This window comes from Bufo gargarizans, chromosome 7 (assembly GCF_014858855.1).
Source record: "Bufo gargarizans isolate SCDJY-AF-19 chromosome 7, ASM1485885v1, whole genome shotgun sequence".
NCBI lineage: Eukaryota > Metazoa > Chordata > Amphibia > Anura > Bufonidae > Bufo > Bufo gargarizans.
The window spans coordinates 192,988,885-193,015,394 of record NC_058086.1 but is presented as its reverse complement, the minus strand read 5'-3'; the positions used below and the strand labels follow the sequence as shown (position 1 = coordinate 193,015,394).

Here is a 26,510-nt window from a genome sequence, read left to right as displayed (position 1 = left end):
GTTTTGTTTCTTTTTTTTGCAGGGCCACGGAGTCCAACAGCACACTGAGTGCTGTCCGCATCTTTTGCGGCCCCGTTGAAGTGAACGAGTCTGCAAAAATGTGGCTCGGTTGCGGACCCCAACAACGTTTGTTGGGGTCCCCCATAAAAAAACAGACCCCATGCAGACCCCATAAAAAAACAAACAAAAAAAAAACGGAAGTTACACCATGTGCATTCCGTTTCCATATGTCTGTATGTTCGTTCCGCCAAAAAATAGAACATATCCTATTATTATCCGCATAACGGACAAGGATAGTACTGTTCTGTTAGGGGCCAGCTGTTCCGTTCCGCAAAATACGGAATGCACGCGGACGTTATTCGTATTTTTTGCGGATCTGTGTTTTGTGGACCGCAAAATACATATGGTCGTGTGCATGAGGCCTTATACTGAGCTAGCAACCAGCAATCTGTTCCCGCTCAATGTTTGCAAGGCAGGTAAAACTCCACAAATGCAAATTCTAACGACATAACTGCAACCACTGAAGGTACAGACGTGTTACCTACAAGTGGCCGAAATGTTAACGGTCACACCCCCACCATAGCAATAATGCTGTGCTTTAATAAAGACACTAAAAAGCATGTCTTCAGTCCTGGGCGTCAGGCTGCCGAGCGATAATTGCATGAGACGTTGTCGCAGACCACAGTGGAGCAATCCGAACGGCCGCAGGAAGGAGGACTGACAATATGCTGAGGGCGACGAGAGCAGATCCCGCAGCTTACTGAAAGGACCCAACTACGCATTAGCTCGGCTTATAATAAAGAAGCAATTAGCTGAAGATCTGTCCGGAGCGTGGCCTGATTTCTTGGCTTTGTAACGGCAGCCACAAAAGCCGCACGTTACTTGGGCGCAGAAAAAAAGAGGGGCTGTCGACATCCGCCTCTGTGCTTTCCCCCTGTTTGAGCAGGGGTCGTCTGTCAGCTTCCATCATAAAACACTGAGATCTGTATGCCGGACACGGTGGCGAGCGCGAGTCAATGTCTCACTGGCCTCCAGCCATATGACAGCACAGGTTCATTTGGAGGAACTTTGAGGTGTCTAAAAGGCTTAGGCCCCTTTCACACGGGCGAGAATTCCGTGCAGGTGCAATGCATGAGGTGAACGCATTGCACCCGCACTGAATCCGGACCCATTCACTTCAATGGGGCTGTGCACATGAGCAGTGATTTTCACCCATCACTGGTGCGTTGCGTGAAAATCGCCGCATGTTCTATATTCTGCGTTTTTCACGCAAAACAGGCCCCATAGAAATGAATGGGTCTGCGTAAAAAGTCACAATCAAGTGCGGATGCGGTGCGATTTTCACGCATGGTTGCTAGGAGATGATGTAAGTAAATTGATAAAAGTCAATTTACTATAATATTTTCCTTTATAACATGGTTATAAGGGAAAATAATAGCATTCTTATTACAGAATGCTTACTAAAATGTGGCTTTAGGGGTTAAAAAAATTAAATAAAAAAAATCACCTTATCCTGTTGTTCGCGCAGCCGGCAGCGTCTTCTTTCTTCATCTTTCAGGACCTTAAAAAGGAACTTTGATGATGTAATCGATGACGTCAGCGTAGGTCCTGCTGAATGAAGATAGAAGATTTCTATCTTCATTCAGCAGGACCTGCACTGACGTCACCGCCCTCACCACGTGGTGAGTGCGATTACGTCATTAAAAGGTCCTTAGGCAGGTCCTGAAAGAAGAAGAAAGAAGACTATGTCTGCAGCGCGATCAATTGGATGAGGTGAGTTAAATATTATTATTTTTTTAACCCCTCAAAGCCACATTTTAGTAAGCATTCTGTATTAAGAAGGACAGACTTTTCTAGCGGTTCATACAGAATGGCAGCAAGCAGAGATCTTGAAAACTGTAAGGAATTGCTGCAAAAGGTAGAAACAGAAAACGGCACATGGCTCGTCTGAAAACAGAATCCCCTTTTAGGCCTCATGCACACGACTGCACGTATTTTGCAGTCCCCTGACATCTGTTTTAGTAACGACTTGCATTCCCCATGTAATGATTCTGGGGCATCTATTCTGTGTTCTGCATTTCATTCCTTTATTATTCCTGCTAGAGGTTATAAATGACTAGCAGCCTGAAATCAAGGTCCAGCGGAGTGTTACCAGTTGGGGGTGTGCAGTGCTGCCTGTGTCAGACTGTGCAGGGACCCCCCCCCCCCCCCAACTGGTAGCACCCAGCTGGACCTTTAATGCAACCTGCTGGCAATTCATTCACAAACTTCTAGTAGGAATAACAGAGGGATGGCACAACATAGAATCATAAGAATAGATGCTCCAGAATTGCGATTACACAGGGAATGCAAGTAGTTACTAAAAGAGACAAGCCAGGAGAGGGGACAGCGCCTCTACGTGGTTGTGCTGCTGCACATATACAAGAGCAGGAGAAATGAGAGGCGGCCACTGTCATTTGGGAGCCTAAATCATGGAAATATATGCCCCAGCAAATACTGAGAATATACCCCCCGGGGGCACATGCAAAATCAACACGCAAGACAATCTTGTGTTCGCTCAGCCACTGACACAAACGACACCTCTGTTCCATACAGAAGTCTCCACACAGCCGACACCTTTCAACTATTCCATATTACAGCGTCCATTTAGAAGCAGTGCAGGCTAAACATTGGCGCCATTACAGTAATAATAACCCAGAAGTGCCCGCACCATTGTGCCAACCACATAGATATAGCCATAATACCGTGCCAGCCACATGGCGGCATCTGTAAGATAACCCCAACCACATAGAGGAGCCCACAAAGCAGTTTTTTTCAGACCCAAATAAATGAATGGGTCCGTTTGCAATCCGTAAAAAATAAATAAAATAAAAATGCAAATCAGACAGATGCAAAATACGGTCATGTACATGAGCCCTTAATGTGGACCTGTCACCTCTCCTGACATGTTTGTTTTACTGACTTTTTGCATTCACCGTGATTTTTTTCTTTTTTATATATAGTTCTATGTTGTGCCGTCCTCAGTTATTGCTACTAGAAGTTTATGAATAAATTGCCAACTGGGTGTTACCGTTTTGGGCTGTGTCCCTGCTCCTTGCAGCACTGACTAGACACTGTTAGGGCTCATGCACATGAACGTGTGCCGGCCGCTCCGTGTATTGGGGACCACAATTCGCAGTCCCCAATGCACGGTTTCCGCAGATGGATGCAGACCCATTCAAATTGAATATATCCGTCCTCATCGCAAAAAAAAATCTAACACGTTCTATTTTTTTGTGATGCGGAGAGATACTCCACGGAAGCACTCCGTTGTGCTTCCGTGTCTCCGTTCCACACCGCACCATTCAAGTGGGTCCGCATCCAAGAAGCACTGCACAAATGGCCGGTGCCCGTATATTGTGAACCCGCTGTTTTCGGGCCACAAAACGGGCCCAGCCGGGACACATTTGTGTGCATGAGCCCTCATGCTGTACAGGGACACACACCCAGTTGGCCATTCATTCCTAAACTTCTAGTAGTAGGCGCTAAAACAAACATTTCCGGAGACGTGACAGGTCCTCTTTAAAGGGGTTGTCCAGACTTGACTAAGTGATGACCTATTCTCACGATCAGTCATCGCTAGATGATCAGCAGGGGTCTGACAGCCCACCGATCCTCCGTAAAGGTGTAGCTCCATTTCCGGAAGTCAGCACCGGACCTACAGAGCTCCGTCAGCTCATTACTACAGCGCTGCTCCCACTGAAGTCAATGGGAGCAGCGCGGCGACAAGCCCTGTCCACGACAGAGTTTACTGGTCGGCTGGGGTGACGGACCCCTGACAATCAGCTAGTGATGGCCTAACCTGAAGATAGGCCATCACTTGGTAAAGGCTGGACAACCCCTTTAATATCAAAAGCTGCACAGTCAGTACAGGCGACATAACTTCTTCATTTACTAAAGCCTCATGCACGCGACCGTATGCATTTACGGTCCGCAAAAAATACGGATGACATCTGTGTGCATTACGTATTTTGCGGAACGGAACAGCTGGCCCCTAATAGAACAGTACTATCCTTGTCTGTAATGTGTTCTGTTTTTTAGTGGAACGGAAATATGGACAAACGGAAACGGAATGCACAGAGTAACTTCCGTTTTTTTTCCAGACCCATTAAAATGAATGGTTCCGTATACGGTCCGCATAAAAAAAAAAAAACGGAACGGATACAGAATGGAAATATGTTCGTGTACATGAGGCCTTACACAAAAGGTACTGATCCCCTTCGAATCCCCTATGCGACTCCTTCACACACAAACGTGGTTTGGCAGTTATTTACCGCAAAAACAAAAAAAATAAAAAAATAAACACCACTGGTAAAAACGTATGCAGTTATTTTCTTATCACATGCGAATTTTACAGCATGTTCAAGTGTCTTCTTTTTCTTTAGGCTACTTTCACACTGGCGTTTTGGCTTTCCGTTTGCAAGATCCGTTCAGGGCTCTCACACGCGGTCCAAAACTGATAATTTTTGCTGTCCGCTTGACGAAACTGAGCCAAAAGGATCCGTCTTGGCACACAATGTAAGTCAATGGAGACGGATCCGTTTTCTCTGACACAATCTGGCACATGACTTTCAGTGGAGTTCATGACGGATGCATGCGGTTGTATTATTGTAACGGATCAGTTTTTGCAGATCCATGACGGATCCGCCCAAAACGCGAGTGTGAAAGTAGCCTTACACATTTGTGGAGTGTTTTTACACAAAAAAAAACCTGCAACTGAAAAAAATAAAAAAATAAACGCATGGATATCCTGCCCTACACACACAGATTTGCTCATTGAAAAAACACCACAGAAATCGCTTGCATCTTTTTCCCACGCTGCATACAGTTTTTATGGCGTTTTCTCAGCGGCGCTTTTTGCAAAACCAACGTTTGAAAAGCTTCAACATGTTGCGTTTTATAAAAATATATATATATATATTTTGTGGCACTGGCAGATTTTCTTTTTTATTAAAAAAGAAAGAATAATAGTTTTTTTTGCTACCTGCGTTTTTTTGAACATCGTATATCTTACCACTAGCGTTTTCTTCATAGTGTTTTCCCCTATAGAGAAAGTATTGGCAAAACACCCCAAAAAATTTTATAAATTATTTTTTATTCCAAAAGCTGTAGCAAGCCGAATTTTTTTTTAAAAGAAAGACAAAAATGTCACCTAATGAGCATAAAAAAATAAATAAAATAAAAACTTGTGTGGCCAGCCTTTCATATTTTCCATAGACCTTAGGCTGCTTTCACACTAGCGTTCGGTATTCCGTTCGTGAGCTCCGTTTGAAGGAGCTCACGAGCGGACCCGAACGCAGCCGTCCACCCCTGATGCAGTCTGAATGGAGGCGGATCCGCTCAGACTGCATCAGTCTGGTGGCGTTCAGCCTCCGCTCCGCTCGCCTCCGCACGGACAGGCGGACAGCTGAACGCTGCTTGCAGCGTTCGGGTGTCCGCCTGGCCGTGCGGAGGCGTGCGGATCCGTCCAGACTTACAATGTAAGTCAATGGGGACGGATCCGTTTGAAGATGCCACAATGTGGCTCAATCTTCAAGCGGATCCGTCCCCCATTGACTTTACATTGAAAGTCTGGACGGATCCGTCCCAGGCTATTTCCACACTTAGCTTTTTTTTGCTAAAATAATGCAGACGGATCCGTACTGAACGGAGCCTCCGTCTGCATTATTATGGGCGGATCCGTTCTGAACGGATCCGCCCGAACGCTAGTGTGAAAGTAGCCTTATCTGGAGCTGGTGTTTTATTGCAAAAACACAAAAGTGAAGAAAAATGTCAGAAAACACTCATGTGTGGACGCAACCTTAATCTGTGATCGTAACCTCATCGCGCTGAAAACTTGGGAGAAAGCTTGAAACGCAGAAGTGATACAAGAAAACAAGACTGGTTTCAGGAGCGAAGCGAATAAACAAATGTGCGTGGTTTCCGAGTTACCACAATGCGAGAAAGCAGTTTCCCTGTAGACGTGGTCCTGCCTCACCAGCCTGTACACCACCCCACAAGAACAATGCTCCCTCTCCATTCAGTCCACGCCTCGCTGCAGGAATGTGGTCTCCTGACAGGTGGGGGTCCAGTGGGGCGACATTTATGCCATATGCTGTGAATTGTCATCAACACTGCTCGCTCTATATGTATGCGTATATATATTATATACACACACACCTGTTACCGGAACTGCTCCATTTAAGGGCCAATAAACCAACAGCAGGCGGCTCGTAAAGGTGCGGCGTACGAGGGAGTCTTCACATAAACCACATTTTCTATGTCTGAGCTGCGGTGGTGATTTTTTTCACTGCAGGCAGATGTTACATCGCAAAGACCAGGATATTCAGTTCACATAGTGCTGCAGAAAACGTCTCGTTTTCATGCCCTGCTGGTTGTGGTTTGCTGCAGGTTTCTCTCCATTGACTCCAATGGTAACGTAAAACCATGACATGTGAAAACCACGCTTCCTTTGAACTGATTTTCCACAGACTTCTATCTTCATCTTAGGGTCCATTCACACGTCTGCATGAATGGGTCCGGATCCGTTATGAAATTTTGCGGACCAATTCATTTTCAATGGGGCCGGAAAAGATGCGGACAGCACACTATGTGCTTCAATGAAAGAAAGAAAGAAACGGCACTCCTTGCGATGTAATCGTGAGTATTTTATTCGCCACTCAAATGTTTGAGTTTGACAAAGGCACTTGCATGTGCCGAAACGCGCGTCACTTCCATTTATGAGTGGCGAATAAAATACTCACGATTACATCGCAAGGAGTGCCGGTTCTTTCTTTCATTGAAGCATTTGGGGCGACGCCCGCAGACCGTGCACCCACAACCCACGAAGTGCCGCCCGAAATCTACAAGCACACTATGTGCTGTCCGCATCCGCACTTCGGTTCCGCATTTCCGTTCCCCCCACCCCCAAAAAATAGAACATGTCCTATAGGCATTTTCTATGAGAGTGTTGGCGATGTGCAGTCCGCAAAATGTGGAACACACAATGTCGGTGTCTGTGTTTTGCGCATCCGCAATTTGCGGACCGCAAAACACATGCGGACGTGTGAATGGACCCTAAACAGCTAACTTACACAACTTTTTTTTTTTTTTTTTCAGGGCAGCTTTTTATTGCACTGCCTCCAATGGCACCTAAATAACGTGTTCATATCACAGGTATGTCAATGTTCCTGGACACGTAGGGTAGGTCGCTGCGAGTATGGAGTGAGAAGGGATCATTGTAGGAAGAGAAGGTAAGTTTTAGGTTTACGGTTTCTTTTACAATGGCACAAGGGAAAGCAGCAAGGAATTCGGAAATTTCTATAGTTTCTCAGTTTTATGAAGTATTTGCCTACTTCCCTACAGACACAGTAATGTCGTGAGCAGCAGCCTGTACTCAGCAGCTGGCCTGTGCATCCATACGGAGACTAGAAGGCTAGTCCAAAACTAAACATAACAGCAAATGCGCATCCATCATGGTGGGCTGATGCAATCGCACTAGGAAACAGCCGAGGGACTGGCAGGGAAGGATTATGAAATCCATGAGAAAGAAAAACGTGGGCATGCTTATTACAGAGGTATTTGCCCCGGAGGCATTACCATTAGGGCAGAACATGGTGTCTGGCAGCACACAGAGTGCTCATCTGCTCTCCATACTTGTAGGCGTGCTGCATGCCACCATACGGGTTCATGCACACATTGAGAAAATTATATGTTCAATGGAGGTGCCATGGGCAGACTTCCCTAGTAAGCTATGGATCGCCTAGAAGGAAGCATACAACACAAGGAGACTCTGAAACATGCCGTAAACCAGTGCTGGTAAATGTGAGAAGGCGAGATCGGTCCTCCAGACCACAGGTGCCCACCAGAGACCCCCACCAGCATGGCAAAGCCTACTGACTAGCTCTAAAAACATAAAAAGGATGCAAGCACGGCCTCATGTTCTACAAATCAACACAACTAAACATGAACCCCACCCTACAATATGCACAGCGTATGACGTCATGCCATCTATTGTGCCGCCTGTATGCCAGGAATACACTGCCAGCACAGACGACTTCTAATGTGCAGTATGCGCCAATATACAGTCATGTGTATTAAAGGGGTTGTCCAAGTTATATTTATTGATGACCTATCCTCAGGATAGGTCATCAATATCCGATCGGCTGGGGTCCGACACCCGACACCCCCGCCGATCAGCTGTTTGAAGAGGAGGTCGCGCGCCGTGCCAGCGCTGCCTCCTCTTTATTGTTTACCTGCCCGCCGTTGCATCTGCAGCGGTGAGCAGGTGTAATTACACCCAAGCCGTCCCATTCATTTCAATGGTACGGATCGCTTCTATACACTTGTATAGGAGCGATCCGTACCATTGAAATGAATGGGACGGCTTGGGTGTACTTACACCTGCTCACCGCTGCAGATGCAACGGCGGGCAGGTAAACAATGAAGAGGAGGCAGCTCTGGCACGGCGTGCACCTCCTCCTCAAACAGCTGATCGGCGGGGGTGTCGGACCCCAGCCGATCGGATATTGATGACCTATCCTGAGGATAGGTCATCAATAAATATAACTTGGACCCCTTTAAGTGACACATATTTGGAAATAATTACATCTCTGCTGTACAGTCTTCAAACATGTAGGTCCCTTGTGTATTTGAGGACTGGTGATATTAGTCCTGAACTACACGACTCCTCTCTGAAATGTTCTGGAATATAACTTATTATAGGAGGATTCTAGCCATACACATTTATGGCATACCCACAACATATGCCAAACATCTCTGATAGATGCAGGTCCCACAACTACTGTTATCTCCATATGGCGGCCACTGCATCCAGGCGGCTGAGCATACCTACCCTACGGTCCTCTCCATTCATTTCTATGGGAGGCACGGATTAACCAGAGAACGCTTGCACAGACGTGTCCATAGCTCCTGTGGAGAGGGCCGTGCAAATGACTGGTCAAGTCTCCAATCACTCTATACCTGGATGCAGCGGCCGCCACCTCACCAGTCAGGCTGGAGGTTGGGAGAGTGATGCTCAGGAGATGGATGTGGGTTCCATGCATGAGATATGCAAGGTGCTTTTTTTTTTGTGTTGTTTTTATCTGAACCGAAAATTAACTGCACCTTTTATCTGAACCGGAAAAAAAGGCGTGAAGATCCCATGAGGACGAGGCTCGTCTTCTGTCTTTTCCATTACACTTCCATTGATTTCTGATGGTCAGAATAGCGTAGAGTGCAGCTACTCAATTTAAAAGAAAACAAGTAAACCCGAAGACAATGTGTGTGCACTGAGGAGTATTACAACAAAGACTGTAAAAGTGGATGAGGATGGAGCCGAAAGAACCTAGATCAGGCACGCTCAAACTGTGGCCCTCCAGCTGTTGCAAAACGACAACTTCCAGCATGTAAGATCAGCCTACAGCAGTGCATGGTGGGAGTTGGAGTTTTACAGCAGCTGGAGGGCCGCAGGTTGAGCATTCCTGACCTAGATCATGATGGAACTGATGACGACTGATGGAAAAAAAAACTCCTTAAAAGTGAATGCACCCCAAGTATGAATGAGCATTGCCCTCACTTTATAGACAAATGACAGGGACTACACACAGTTGTGGAAGAGCTGCCCACGCTCCTACATATACCCACCCGCAGGACTGGTTGTACGGGCGAGTATCCGTAACACTACATCTGTACGGCGCCAATTTCCGAGATCGCCTCAAGAACCTAATCAGGAACGACATACAACGAAATGTGGTGGTGGGGGAATACACTGGGGCATAGTCCTGAAACAGAGAGTCGTCTGACCACACAAACATGGATTTAAAGGGCAACACTATAAATATAGAAACATTTCCCCTCTTTTCTCAGAGGGATTGGACGGCTATGCGACAGAGGGTGGTAGACGGTACGACTGATAGAGATTAAATTATGCAAATATGGCACCTAAACAGCACAAAATCACACAGCACGTATCTAATTAAAGAGCAAACACAGCTTAAAAAAGGTCAGGTCACTGAGCCTGCAGACGTCATCGGTGGAGGTCCGTCAGCTAAAAAAAACTAAAAAGATCTTCAGCTTTTCAAACGGCATCAATGGGCTGTCCCACCGACAACCACAACCACCTTGTGACAGGTCTCGTAACTGGAAGCGGTGAAGAGGTGAAACCTCAGTTAAAGGTGTTAAGCCTTGGAAATAATTTATCCCCTTTCCACATATCCCGAGTGAACGCACGTACACACCGAGCCCAGCGGGCGCCCATGTGGTCAACCGATCAAGGTGTATTGGGAAAACTGAATGACAACCAACATGGCCGCTATTACAGCTCCCTTTTCCCTTAAGGGTAAATGCACACGTTCCGGATTTATGTGCGGACAATCCACACTGAAATCCACAGGTGTTCGCAGGAAAAATGCGGATTTTACTCTCCCCATTGAAGTGAATGGAGAAAATCCGGTCAGGAAAAATAAAATAAATTGACATGCTGCAGATTTTAAAATCTGCATCGTGTGCATGAGAATTTCAAATTCTCGTAGAATACAATATACATGACCTACGGTGCAGATTTTACGCACAAAAAAAAAACGCACGCAATCCTGATAATGTGCATTTAGCCTTAGGGTGCTTTCACACTTGCGGCAGAGTGATCCAGCAAGCAGTTCCGTCAATCTGCATGCAAACGGACAGCATTTGTAGACGGATCCTGATGCGGATCCGTCTCACAAATGCCTTGCAAGAACAGATCAGTCTCTCCGTTTGTCACATGGACAAACGGATCAGTTTCAAAAAAAAATTCCACATTTTTACCGGTCTGCGCATGCGCAGACCGGAAGGACGGATCCGGCATTTTTAATGCCAGATCCGGCACTAATACATTTCAATGTAAATTAATGCCAGATCTGGCATCTGATCCAGGATTTTGGACGGAGAGAATACGGCAGTATTTCCTCCATCCAAAACGCCGTTCAGTGACTGAACTGAAGACGTCCTGATGCATCCTGAACGGATTGCTCTCCATTCAGAATGCATGGGGATAAAACTGATCAGTTCTTTTCCGGCATTGAGCCCCTAGGACGGAACTCAGCGCCGGAAAAGAAAAACACTAGTGTGAAAGTACCCTTAATAATCTTAGGGATACCGAGGTAAGCTTCTTGCTCCCCCCTCTTAGGGTATATTCACACAGAGAATTTTAGGCGCAGATTTTGGAGTGGACCAAAAGTCTGAGCCAAAAACACATGCAGATTTCAATGGGGAAATCGGCATGTTAAACCATAAAGCGCTTCCCCCTCCCTTGATTGCGGTTTTAAAAAGCACACTGCAGAAAAAAGTGTCCTATCCATGCTTTATGTGGATTTCCATTGAAAATAAGCATAAATAAAAATACTCGGCCAAAAGAGCATTAATTAAAAAAATATATATATATATATGTGTGTATTAGTGTCGGGGAAATAAAAACGCATGCAAAAAAAAATAAAAAAATAATGCTTTTTGTGAACATACCCTTGGAGCTCGCGCACACGACCGTATTTTCTTTCCTTGTCCGTTCCGTTTTTCTTGCAGCCTGTATGCGGAACCACTCCCTTTAATGGGTCCGCAAAAAAAACGGAAACGACTCCATATGCATTCCGTTATTGTATGTCCGCAAGTCGGCTCCGCAAAAAAATAGAACATGTCCTATTCTTTTGCAGACAAGGACAGACATTGTTACTCTGGATCTGCATATAAAAAAAAGGATGCAACTAGGACGTCAGCCAGTTGTATTTGTTTGTTTTTAGCGGACCGCAAAATACGTACGGTCGTGTGCATGAGCCCTTAGGGTGAATTCACACACTGCATATGTGTTCCAGAATTTCAGTTGTGAAACCGGCAGTGAAATTACCCAACAAAGTGAAGTGCAATGTAAGTGAATGGGGTTTAATAAAAACCATCCATGATTGGTGCCCAAATCTGCAAGAAGATAAAAGGTAAGTGCGTGTTCACACATTGAGGATTTGATGAGGAGATGGGCGCGGATCTGATCATGATGCACAAGTGAATGGGGCATTTCATGTGCCACTCACATGCCGCAGAAATAAAATCTATATCTCGCATGGAACATCTGATGCTGCGAGTACAGGACAGTACTGGGCTGGAAATCACAGCATCGTAAGTCACATCATCCGGAAAATGCAGATCAGCAAAATATGGATGATGTCTGTGTTTCACTTATTTTTTTGCATATCCATTGACTTCAATGGGTCGAAGAACCACATTTTGGGGCCAAGTATAAAACATAATTTCTTTTGCGGAACGCACATACAGATGCGGTAGGCACATGGATGTCTTGTGTGTGCTTTCCGCATCCGTATGTCTGTTCTGCAAAAGAGAGATCGTGTTTTATACTTGGCCGCATGCGGTTCATCCGTGTTTTACAGACCGCAAAATACATACGGTCGTGTGGATGCTCCCTGATGGAGTGAATTGGACTCACGTGAGAGGCAGTTGGTCCAGGAAACATGGCCGTCACACAGACCGCATTTCACGGACTGCAGGAGGTCATGTGACAGCAGCCTTACCTTCACCCATCTGCTGCTATTCTGATGCTGCTCCAGTCCCTGCTGATCTGCACTTCCCGTTATGGCTCAACACGGCGGAAAAGTGCGCTCAGCCAATCACTGGAGTTAGCGGTCACCCGAGGACTGAAGCCGCATCAGAACAGCAGCAGCAGAGGGGAAATTCTGCCCTGGAAAACCCCTTTAATCCTTGTGAGGATCTGCAGCAGAAATCCTAGCGCTGTGTGAACAGACCCCAAAAGGTCTCTTCAATGACTTATCTTTCCAGGTGACATTTTGACTCTCGGACGACTTACAGCACACAAACCATTTACAGGAGGCAACACTAATGAAACCCCGTAACCACAAAACATTTCAGCGTCACGTGTCTGCTCAACTAAAACCTGACTGGGCAGAAGAGTTCCGCCGCCTGCGCAGTGGTACATGTAAGATTTCCTGTAGGTAGGTCGACCTGATAGGTGACCACAGAAGCTTCCAGTGAAATGAATGTTTATAGCCGAAAGAACCGATTGTATTGTTGCCAAGCAAATCCCATACAGCGCAAGATAGAAACGGGGGCACGTGTGTAATCGGGGGAGGTGTGGAGGGTCCCTGCGGAGGGTGGAGTTAATGCAGTTCTGGTGAATATGGCGGGGATCCTGACAGTATACAGGTGCGTATACACAGGTGTGTATATACAGGTGTAGGGGGAGCTGACAGTATACAGGAGCGTATACACAGGTGTAGGGGAGGCTGACAGTATACAGGTGCGTATACACAGGTATAGGGGGAGCTGACAGTAGACAGGAGCGTATACACAGGTGTACAGGGTCCTGACAGTATACAGAAGCGTATACACAGGTGTAGGGGAGGCTGACAGTATACAGGTGCATATACACAGGTATAGGGGAAGCTGACAGTATACAGGTGCATATACAAAGGTGTAGGGGGAGCTGACAGTATACAGGTGCATATACACAGGTATAGGGGGAGCTGACAGTATACAGGTGCGTATACACAGGTGTAGGGGGAGCTGACAGTATACAGGTGCGTATAAACAGGTGTAGGGGAGCTGATAGTATACAGGTGCGTATAAACAGGTATAGAGGGAGCTGACAGTATACAGGAGTGCATACACAGGTATAGGGGGAGCTGACAGTATACAGGTGCGTATAAACAGGTATAGAGGGAGCTGACAGTATACAGGAGTGCATACACAGGTATAGGGGGAGCTGACAGTATACAGGTGCGTATACACAGGTGTAGGGGAGCTGACAGTATACAGGTGCGTATACACAGGTGTAAGGGAGCTGACAGTATACAGGTGCGTATACACAGGTGTAGGGGAGCTGACAGTATACAGGTGCGTATACACAGGTGTAGGGGAGCTGACAGTATACAGGTGCGTATACACAGGTGTAGGGGAGCTGACAGTATACAGGTGCGTATACACAGGTGTAGGGGGAGCTGACAGTATACAGGTGCGTATACACAGGTGTAGGGGGAGCTGACAGTATACAGGAGCGTATACACAGGTATAGGGGGAGTTGACAGTATACAGGTGCGTACACACAGGTGTAGGGGGCCCTGACAGGGGGTATACACAGGTGTAGGGGGGTCCTGACAGTACAGAGCCGGGTACACACAGGTGTAGGGGGGTCTTGACAGTACAGAGCCGGGTACACACAGGTGTAGGGGGGTCCTGACAGGGGGTACAGACAGATGTAGGGGTCCTGACAGTAGAGAGCCGGGTACACACAGATGTAGGGGGTCCTGACAGGGGGCACACACAGGTGTAGGGGGTCCTGACAGGGGGCACACACAGGTGTAGGGGGTCCTGACAGGGGGCACACACAGGTGTAGGGGGTCCTGACAGTAGACAGCCGGGTACTCACAGATGTAGGGGGTCCTGACAGGGGGCACACACAGGTGTAGGGAGTCCTGACAGGGGGCACACACAGGTGTAGGGAGTCCTGACAGGGGGCACACACAGGTGTAGGGGGTCCTGACAGTACAGAGCCGGGTACACACAGATGTAGGGGTCCTGACAGGGGGTACACACAGGTGTAAGGAGCCCTGACAGGGGCCACACACAGGTGTAGGGGGTCTTGACAGGGGCCACACACAGGTGTAGGGGGTCCTGACAGGAGGCACACACAGGTGTAGGGGGTCCTGACAGGGGGTACACACAGGTGTAAAAAGCCCTGACAGGGGGCACACACAGGTGTAGGGGGTCCTGACAGGGGGTACACACAGGTATAGGGGGTCCTGACAGTAGAGAGCCGGGTACACACAGATGTAGGGGGTCCTGACAGTAGAGAGCCGGGTACACACAGATGTAGGGGGTCCTGACAGTAGAGAGCCGGGTACACACAGATGTAGGGGGTCCTGACAGAGAGCCGGGTACACACAGATGTAGGGGGTCCTGACAGTACAGAGCCGGGTACACACAGGTGTAGGGAGCCCTGACAGGGGGCACACACAGGTGTAGGGGGTCCTGACAGGAGGCGCACACACAGGTGTAGGGGGTCCTGACAGGGGGCACACACAGGTGTAGGGGGTCCTGACAGGGGGCACACACAGGTGTAGGGGGTCCTGACAGGGGGCACACACAGGTGTAGGGGGTCCTGACAGGGGGCACACACAGGTATAGGGGGTCCTGACAGCGGGCACACACAGGTGTAGGGGGTCCTGACAGGAGGCGCACACACAGGTGTAGGGGGTCCTGACAGGGGGCACACACAGGAGCAGGGCACCCCCAGCCCTCACTCACCCTCCTTGCTGAGTCTCATGGCTTCTCGCTTCTTGTCGCTCTCCTTGTAACTTTCCTCGGTTTCTGTGGAGATGCAGAGGGGAGCGGGTCAGTGGTCGGGACAGCCGGGAGCCCCCTCCCCCCAGCACCATACACTCACCGTCGTGCAGCCGGGCAGCCTCCAGCCAGTGCGCCCAGGGTTGCCCCAGCAGGGCTCTGGGACTGGGCAGGGCCGCCATCGAGCTGTCCCCTTGCTGCTGCTGCTGCTGCTGCTGCCGCCGTTGCTGCGGCCGGGCCCCCGCTCTGCGCTGCTCCCCTCTGACGTCATCCTCGGGCCGCTCCGACATTCTTTTTGCTACAATGTAAGAAGAAAGTGGTGAGTGACGCCGAGGAAGAAGAGGGGCGGCTCCGGGGTCCCCCGGCAACAAAGGGGTTAAACACGTGTGGTGTACGGCGCCACTGCCTGCGGCGGAGACATCCAGCGCCCCCTCCCTCCGCTCTGCCCCCGGTTACCGCTCAGTGCCGGCTGTTAGGTGAGGGTTCCGGCCCCCAGGGGCCCACAGCGCGTCATCACGACCCCCAATATCCCCCGTGTGACCCTGCCGGGGATTCCGGAGGCCAGAGCGGAATTACAGGTCTTCCTTCACCCGGCTCGTCCCTCCCAGCCCCCGCCCTCCTGACAGGAACTTCCCGCACACACATTACACACACGGGGGAGGAGGGAGGACGGCGGCTGACAGATCACACACCGGTATATACAGAGAACACACCGGTATATATACAGAGAGAGAGCACACCGGTATATACAGAGAGCATACCGGTATATACAGAGAGCACACCGGTATATACAGAGAGAGCGCACACCGGTATATACAGAGAGCACACACCGGTATATACAGAGGGAGCACACACCGGTATATACAGAGGGAGCACACACCGGTATATACAGAGGGAGCACACACCGGTATATACAGAGAACACACCGGTATATATACAGGGAGCACTCACCGGTATATACAGAGAGAGCGCACACCGGTATATACAGAGAGCACACACCGGTATATACAGAGGGAGCGCACACCGGTATATACAGAGAGCACACCGGTATATACAGAGAGAGCGCACACCGGTATATACAGAGAGAGCGCACACCGGTATACACAGAGAGAGCGCACACCGGTATATACAGAGAGAGCACACCGGTATATACAGAGAGCACACACCGGTATATACAGAGGGAGCACACACCGGTATATACAGAGGGAGCACACACCGGTATATACAGAGGGAGCACACACCGGTATATACAGAGGGAGCACACACCGGTATATACAGAGAACACACCGGTATATACAGAGAGAGAGCACACCGGTATATACAGAGAGAGCGCACACACAGGTATATACAGAGAGCACACACCGGTATATACAGAGAGCGCACACCGGTATATACAGAGAGAGCGCACACCGGTATATACAGAGAGCACACACCGGTATATACAGAGGGAGCACACACCGGTATATACAGAGAGAGAGCACACCGGTATATACAGAGAGAGCGCACACCGGTATATACAGAGAGAGCGCACACCGGTATATACAGAGAGAGCGCACACCGGTATATACAGAGAGAGCGCACACCGGTATATACAGAGAGAGAGCACACCGGTATATACAGAGAGAGAGCACACCGGTATATACAGAGAGAGAGCACACCGGTATATACAGAGAGAGAGCACACCGGTATATACAGAGAGAGAGCACACCGGTATATACAGAGAGAGAGCACACCGGTATATACACAGAGAGCACACCGGTATATACAGAGAGCACACCGGTATATACAGAGGGAGCACACACCGGTATATACAGAGGGAGCACACCGGTATATACAGAGAGAGAGCACACAGGTATATACAGAGAGAGCGCACACCGGTATATACAGAGAGAGCGCACACCGGTATATACAGAGAGCACACACCGGTATATACAGAGGGAGCACACACCGGTATATACAGAGAACACACCGGTATATACAGAGAGAGAGCACACCGGTATATACAGAGAGAGAGCACACCGGTATATACAGAGAGAGAGCACACCGGTATATACAGAGAGAGAGCACACCGGTATATACAGAGAGAGCGCACACCGGTATATACAGAGAGAGAGCACACCGGTATATACAGAGAGAGAGCACACCGGTATATACAGAGAGAACACACCGGTATATACAGAGAGCACACACCGGTATATACAGAGAGCACACACCGGTATATACACAGAGAGCACACACCGGTATATACACAGAGAGCACACACCGGTATATACACAGAGAGCACACACCGGTATATACAGAGGGAGCACACACCGGTATATACAGAGGGAGCACACACCGGTATATACAGAGAACACACCGGTATATACAGAGAACACACCGGTATATACAGAGAGAGAGCACACCGGTATATACAGAGAGAGAGCACACCGGTATATACAGAGAGCACACACCGGTATATACAGAGGGAGCACACACCGGTATATACAGAGGGAGCACACACCGGTATATACAGAGGGAGCACACACCGGTATATACAGAGAACACACCGGTATATACAGAGAGAGAGCACACCGGTATATACAGAGAGAGAGCACACCGGTATATACAGAGAGAGCGCACACCGGTATATACAGAGAGAGCGCACACCGGTATATACAGAGAGAGAGCACACCGGTATATACAGAGAGAGAGCACACCGGTATATACAGAGAGAACACACCGGTATATACAGAGAGCACACACCGGTATATACACAGAGAGCACACACCGGTATATACACAGAGAGCACACACCGGTATATACACAGAGAGCACACACCGGTATATACAGAGGGAGCACACACCGGTATATACAGAGAACACACCGGTATATACAGAGAACACACCGGTATATACAGAGAACACACCGGTATATACAGAGAGAGAGCACACCGGTATATACAGAGAGAGAGCACACCGGTATATACAGAGAGAGCACACACCGGTATATACAGAGAGAGAGCACACCGGTATATACAGAGAGAGAGCACACCGGTATATACAGAGAGAGAGCACACCGGTATATACAGAGAGAGAGCACACCGGTATATACAGAGAGAGAGCACACCGGTATATACAGAGAGAGAGCACACCGGTATATACACAGAGAGCGCACACCGGTATATACACAGAGAGCACACACCGGTATATACACAGAGAGCACACACCGGTATATACACAGAGAGCACACACCGGTATATACACAGAGAGCACACACCGGTATATACACAGAGAGCACACACCGGTATATACACAGAGAGCACACACCGGTATATACACAGAGAGCACACACCGGTATATACACAGAGAGCACACACCGGTATATACACAGAGAGCACACACCGGTATATACACAGAGAGCACACACCGGTATATACACAGAGAGCACACACCGGTATATACACAGAGAGCACACACCGGTATATACACAGAGAGCACACACCGGTATATACACAGAGAGCACACACCGGTATATACACAGAGAGCACACACCGGTATATACACAGAGAGCACACACCGGTATATACACAGAGAGCACACACCGGTATATACACAGAGAGCACACACCGGTATATACACAGAGAGCACACACCGGTATATACACAGAGAGCACACCGGTATATACACAGAGAGCACACATGGTATATACACAGAGAGCACACACTGGTATATACACAGAGAGCACACCGGTATATACACAGAGAGCACACACCGGTATATACACAGAGAGCACACACCGGTATATACACAGAGAGCACACACCGGTATATACACAGAGAGCACACACCGGTATATACACAGAGAGCACACACCGGTATATACAGAGAGCACACACCGGTATATACACGAGAGCACACATCCGGTATAATACAGAGAGCACACACCGGTATATACAGAGAGCACACACCGGTATATACAGAGAGAACACACACCGGTATATACAGAGAGAACACACACCGGTATATACAGAGAGAACACACACCGGTATATACAGAGAGAACACACCGGTATATACAGAGAGCACACACCGGTATATACAGAGAGAACACACCGGTATATACAGAGAGAACACACCGGTATATACAGAGAGAGAGCACACCGGTATATACAGAGAGAGAGCACACCGGTATATACAGAGAGCACACCGGTATATACAGAGAGCACACACACCGGTATATACAGAGAGCACACACCGGTATATACAGAGAGCACACACCGGTATATACAGAGAGCACACACCGGTATATACAGAGAGCACACACCGGTATATACAGAGAGCACACACCGGTATATACAGAGAGCACACACCGGTATATACAGAGAGAGCACACACCGGTATATACAGAGAGCGCACACCGGTATATACAGAGAGCGCACACCGGTATATACACAGAGAGCACACACCGGTATATATACAGAGAGAGCACACACCGGTATATACAGAGAGAGCACACACCGGTATATATACAGAGAGAGCACACACCGGTATATATACAGAGAGAGCACACACCGGTATATACAGAGAACACACACTGGTATATACAGTAAGATCACACACCAGTATATACATATCACACGCATCACTGGTATATACACAGATCACAAACAGATGTATACAGACAGATCAGACACCGGCATATACAGATCACACACCTCACCGGTATATACACATAGATCACACACACGTCAGCGGTATATATACATTCAGATTACACACGTCACCTGTATATACACATACAGATCACACACATGTCATAGGTACACATACAGCACATATAATGGTATACACAACCTATACACACACACATACAACTCACATGTCACTGGCATACACAACATATACAGCACACCTACTGTACACATCACCGGTACACACAGCATATATACACATACTGTACACGTCACCGGTACACACAGCATATATACACATACTGTACACGTCACCGGTACACACAGCATATATACACATACTGTACACGTCACCGGTACACAGCATATATACACATACTGTACACGTCACCGGTACACACAGCATATATACACATACTGTACACGTCACCGATACACACAACCTAGACAAATACATAACACACAAGATGTACAGTACAGACCAAAAGTTTGGACACACCTTCTCATTCAAAGAGTTTTCTTTATTTTCACACTGAAGGCATCAAAACTATGAATTAACACATGTGGAATTATATACATAACAAAAAAGTGTGAAACAACTGAAAATATGTCATATTCTAGGTTCTTCAAAGTAGCCACCTTTTGCTTTGATTACTGCTTTGCACACTCTTGGCATTCCCTTGATGAGCTTCAAGAGGTAGTCACCTGAAATGGTTTTCCAACAGTCTTGAAGGAGATCCCAGAGATGCTTAGCACTTGTTGGCCCTTTTGCCTTCACTCTGCGGTCCAGCTCACCCCAAACCATCTCGATTGGGTTCAGGTCCGGTGACTGTGGAGGCCAGGGCATCTGGCGCAGCACCCCATCACTCTCCTTCATGGTCGATTAGCCCTTACACAGCCTGGAGGTGTGTTTGGGGTCATTGTCCTGTTGAAAAATAAATGATGGTCCAACTAAATGCAAACCGGATGGAATAGCATGCCGCTGCAAGATGCTGTGGTAGCCATGCTGGTTCAGTATGCCTTCAATTTTGAATACATCCCCAACAGTGTCACCAGCAAAGCACCCCCACACCATCACACCTCCTCCTCCATGCTTCACGGTGGGAACAGGGCATGTAAAGTCCATCCGTTCACCTTTTCTGCGTCGCACAAAGACACGGTGGTTGGAACCAAAGATCTCACATTTGGACTCATCAGACCAAAGCACAGATTTCCACTGGTCTAATGTCCATTCCTTGTGTTCTTTAGCCCAAACAAGTCTCTTCTGCTTGTTGCCTGTCCTTAGCAGTGGTTTCCTAGCAGATATTCTGCCATGAAGGCCTGAGTCACACAGTCTCCTCTTAACAGTTGTTCTAGAGATGTGTCTGCTGCTAGAACTCTGTGTGGCATTGACCTGGTCTCTAATCTGAGCTGCTGTTAACCTGCGATTCTGAGGCTGGTGACTCGGATGAACTTATCCTCCGCAGCAGAGGTGACTCTTGGTCTTCCTTTCCTGGGGCGGTCCGCATGTGAGCCAGTTTCTTTGTAGCGCTTGATGGTTTTTGTGACTGCACTTGGGGACACTTTCAAAAAGTTTTCCCAATTTTTCAGACTGACTGACCTTCATTTATTAAAGTAATGATGGCCACTCGTTTTTCTTTACTTAGCTGCTTTTTTCTTGCCATAATACAAATTCTAACAGTCTATTCAGTAGGACTATCAGCTGTGTATCCACCTGACTTCTCCACAACGCAACTGATGGTCCCAACCCCATTTATAAGGCAAGAAATCCCACTTATTAAACCTGACAGGGCACACCTGTGAAGTGAAAACCATTTCAGGTGACTACCTCTTGAAGCTCATCAAGAGAATGCCAAGAGTGTGCAAAGCAGTAATCAAAGCAAAAGGTGGCTACTTTGAAGAACCTAGAATATGACATATTTTCAGTTGTTTCACACTTTTTTGTTATGTATATAATTCCACATGTGTTAATTCATAGTTTTGATGCCTTCAGTGTGAATCTACAATTTTCATAGTCATGAAAATAAAGAAAACCCTTTGAATGAGAAGGTGTGTCCAAAATTTTGGTCTGTACTGTATACACATACAGCACATATGTCACCGGTATACACACATACTGTACACATCATCGGTATAGACATACCATACACACAACCTATATAGACATAATGTACATGCAACGTATACACACATACAATGTATACTGTATGCACACAATGTATATACACATCACATACCATAAATATGTTAACAGCACACACACAATGGGGGTCATTTATCAAACTGGTGTAAAGTAAAACTGGCTTAGTTGCCCATAGCAACCAGATTCCACCTTTCATTTTGGACTGCTCTTTTTGAAAATAAAAGGGGGAATCTGTTTGGTTGCTATGGGCAACTAAGCTCATTCTACTTTACACCAGTTTGATAAATGACACCCAATGTATATATACACATACAACTTAGTATGTAAGTATACATACACTGTGCACCGGTATACACACATACATACACTGTGCACCGGTATACACACATACATACACTGTGCACCGGTATACACACATACATACACTGTGCACCGGTATACACACATACATACACTGTGCACCGGTATACACACATACATACACTGTGCACCGGTATACACACATACATACACTGTGCACCGGTATACACACATACATACATACACTGTGCACCGGTATACACACATACATACATACACTGTGCACCGGTATACACACATACATACATACACTGTGCACCGGTATACACACATACATACATACACTGTGCACCGGTATACACACATACATACATACACTGTGCACCGGTATACACACATACATACATACACTGTGCACCGGTATACACACATACATACATACACTGTGCACCGGTATACACACATACATACATACACTGTGCACCGGTATACACACATACATACATACACTGTGCACCGGTATACACACATACATACATACACTGTGCACCGGTATACACACATACATACATACACTGTGCACCGGTATACACAATACACTGTGCACCGGTATACACACATACATACATACACTGTGCACCGGTATACACACATACATACACTGTGCACCGGTATACACACATACATACACTGTGCACCGGTATACACACATACATACACTGTGCACCGGTATACACACATACATACACTGTGCACCGGTATACACACATACATACACTGTGCACCGGTATACACACATACATACACTGTGCACCGGTATACACACATACATACACTGTGCACCAGTATACACACATACATACACTGTGCACCAGTATACACACATACATACACTGTGCACCAGTATACACACATACATACACTGTGCACCAGTATACACACATACATACACTGTGCACCAGTATACACACATACATACACTGTGCACCAGTATACACACACATACATACACTGTGCACCAGTATACACACACATACATACACTGTGCACCAGTATACACACACATACATACACTGTGCACCAGTATACACACATACATACACTGTGCACCAGTATACACACACATACATACACTGTGCACCAGTATACACACACATACATACACTGTGCACCAGTATACACACACATACATACACTGTGCACCAGTATACACACATACACACACTGTGCACCAGTATACATACATACACACATACATACACTGTGCATTAGTAAAAAGTGTAAAAACCCTAGATCCTCCAAACTGTTCCACTTTTTAGACAGATTTTTGGCACAGACACATTAGTAAATCTGGGACACAGTGTATATACATAGTACACACATCACCAGTATACACATACATAACCAGTACCTTATATACACTGTACACACATACATGTCACTAGCATATCTAACCCCGTAGACGAGACGTCGGCAGCGCGTCCAGTGTGGGGGTGTGATTTCCCATTATGGACTCTGCTCCTTTCACAGGACTGCACGACATTATAATGATTTACGCCTCATGCACTCCACTAATTTTTTGTCGGCATCTGATGGGATGCGGACCCATTCATTTCTATGGAGCTGCAAAAGATGTGGACAGCACACCGTGTACTTTCCGCATCTGCATGTCCGTTCCACGGCTCCGCAAAAAACTATAGAACATGTCCTATTCTTGTCCGTATTGCAGACCATAATAGGCAGTTCTACCTGCAGAACAGGAAAGTGCGGGGATTTGTGTTTTGCGAAACGGATACGGTCGTTTTCATGAGGCCTTATAATGCTGTGTGCCTCTGCCTGACCTTGCATCTACTGAATTAGGCTTCATGCATACGACCGCATCCATTTTTGCGGTCCATGTGCCACATGCTTTTTTTTTTTCTTCGCGGATCCACAGACTTCGGCCTCATGCACACGACCGTTGTGTGCATCCGTGGCCGATGTGCCGTTTTCCGTTTTTTTTGCGGACCCATTGACTTTCAATGGGTCCGTGGAAAAATCGGAAACTGCACCGTTTGGCAGCCGCATCCGTGATCCGTTTTTCCTGGCCGTGAAAAAAATATGACCTGTCCTATTTTTTTCACGGCCAACGGTTCACGGACCCATTCAAGTCAATGGGTCCGTGAAAATCACGGATGCACACAAGATTGTCATCTGTGTCCGTGATCCGTGTCCGTGATCCGTGTCCGTTTTTTCCTATCATTTCAATGGCAAACTTGACTTAGATTTTTTTTTCATTTTTCATGTCCGTGGATCCTCCAAAAAACAAGGAAGACCCACGGACGAAAAAACGGTCACGGATCACGGACCAACGGAACCCCGTTTTGCGGACAGTGAAAAAATACTGTTGTGTGCATGAGGCCTTCAATGGGGTAATGGTCTGCATTTTGCAGACATATTCTATCTTTTTGTGGACCAGATACGGAAAGCATGTGGATGATCCCTGTGCTCACTGCAACTGTATGTCCAAAAGATAGAACATGTCCCATACTTGGACCCAAAATATGAACCACGGGCCCATTAAAGTCAATGGGTCTGCAAATAATGCGGATGCAACACGAATGGTATGTGTATTTTGTGGAACCACAAAATACATACGGTCCTGTGCATGAGGCGTAAGGTCAGGCCGAGACAAACAGCATTAGACACCATCAGAATGCCATGCGATCCTGTGAAAGGAGCAGGTCCGTAACGGGAAATCACGCTCCCACTTTTCCGCACTGGACGCGCTCGTCTGAATTTACCCTTATACGGAGATCAGCGGCATTGCAAATTGCGCCACTGGTTCATCTCTTCTTGCAGAAGCAGTCAGTCACAGACCTCAGATGCTGCAGGACGGATCTGGTCTCACCGTCACCTTGCCGGCCGCCTCTGCCGTTACTTAGCAGGTAGGGTAAGGACTCCCCCTTGAATTATTCTAGCGAAATGATTATAAGGGGCAGCGTCTGCTCCGGTGACGTCATCACTTTCACTATGATGACTGTGATGCTGCAGAAATAGCCTCTGTGCACACAGCCTTGAATCAGCAGCGATGAGACACGGCCCCCGCTATCAGATCCGCGGAGCGCGGCCTCATCTTCTATTTATAATCTATCATAATCCGCACTTGAAGATGCTATTTCTGTCCGGTGAGGGTCTTTTTGTGACAGTCCACCGACGTCATTTCTGTGACGTCACTCCCATCGAGGGATCATCAGATACGGACGGAGACGCCGTCGTGAGGAACGTCTCAGTATAGAGAGCGTCATACGGTAAACTGTCATCATGTGAAATAAACCTTTCATGCTATTTTCTGATCGTTTTGCCTTTTCGCTTGCGTTTGTGCCTGCAGATGTGCTGTCCATGGTGGGGACTGTACTGAGAGCACGTCCTCCCGTACCCGCTCACCATATACACCTAGCGACTGTACGCACTATGGGGGTCATTTACTAAGTGATATACCCCAGTTTTCGGTTGTATATCTGTTGCAGATTGTGGCACAAAGGGTTATTTGCGCCTCAATCCGCGACTTTTCAGGTCTAAAAAAAGGGGAGGCCCGTCTCATTTATCATTTTCTAGGCCTGTGTTAGGCGTAGAAAATAATCTAAATTTAAGCCAGCAAGGAAGCTGTCATAGACCTGTGGTGGATGTGCCGAAGTAATGTAGAGGCCGGCGCCTCTACTGCCGAAGTAATGTAGAGGCCGGCGCCTCTACTGCCGAAGTAATGTAGAGGCCGGCGCCTCTACTGCCGAAGTAATGTAGAGGCCGGCGCCTCTACATAAATTTGGTGCATCCACCGCCAGTGCAAGGGACGCTGGTCTTAATAAATGACCCCCTAAATGTATGCACTAGGACAGGGGGTCAGCAACCTTCAGCACTCCAGCTGTTGTGAAACTAACAGTCCCAGCATGCTCCATTCTTTTCTGTGAGAGTTCTGAGAAGAGCAGAGGAAGCACGCATGCTGGGAGTTGTAGTTTTACAACAGCTGGACTGCTGGAGGTTGCCTACCCCTGCACTAGGACCTC

At 47.4% G+C, this 26,510-nt stretch overlaps 1 protein-coding gene across 2 annotated transcripts in view; it reads right to left on the bottom strand.

Moving 5' to 3' along the window:
- The window catches only part of ATXN7 (ataxin 7), a 102,246-nt gene that overhangs the window by 55,715 nt on the left and 20,021 nt on the right, over window positions 1–26,510 (bottom strand). Inside the window, exons 1-3 of one of the 2 annotated variants that reach the window (XM_044301098.1) lie at window positions 15,811–15,954; window positions 15,458–15,652; window positions 15,319–15,381 (exon numbers count right to left, since the gene is read on the bottom strand). In XM_044301098.1, the coding sequence (XP_044157033.1) occupies window positions 15,319–15,381; window positions 15,458–15,644 (250 nt within the window). In that variant the 5' untranslated portion in view covers window positions 15,645–15,652; window positions 15,811–15,954. Of the gene's footprint in view, window positions 1–15,318; window positions 15,382–15,457; window positions 15,653–15,810; window positions 15,955–26,510 lie in introns of those variants that run through there. The other variant, XM_044301099.1, reaches the window with a different exon arrangement.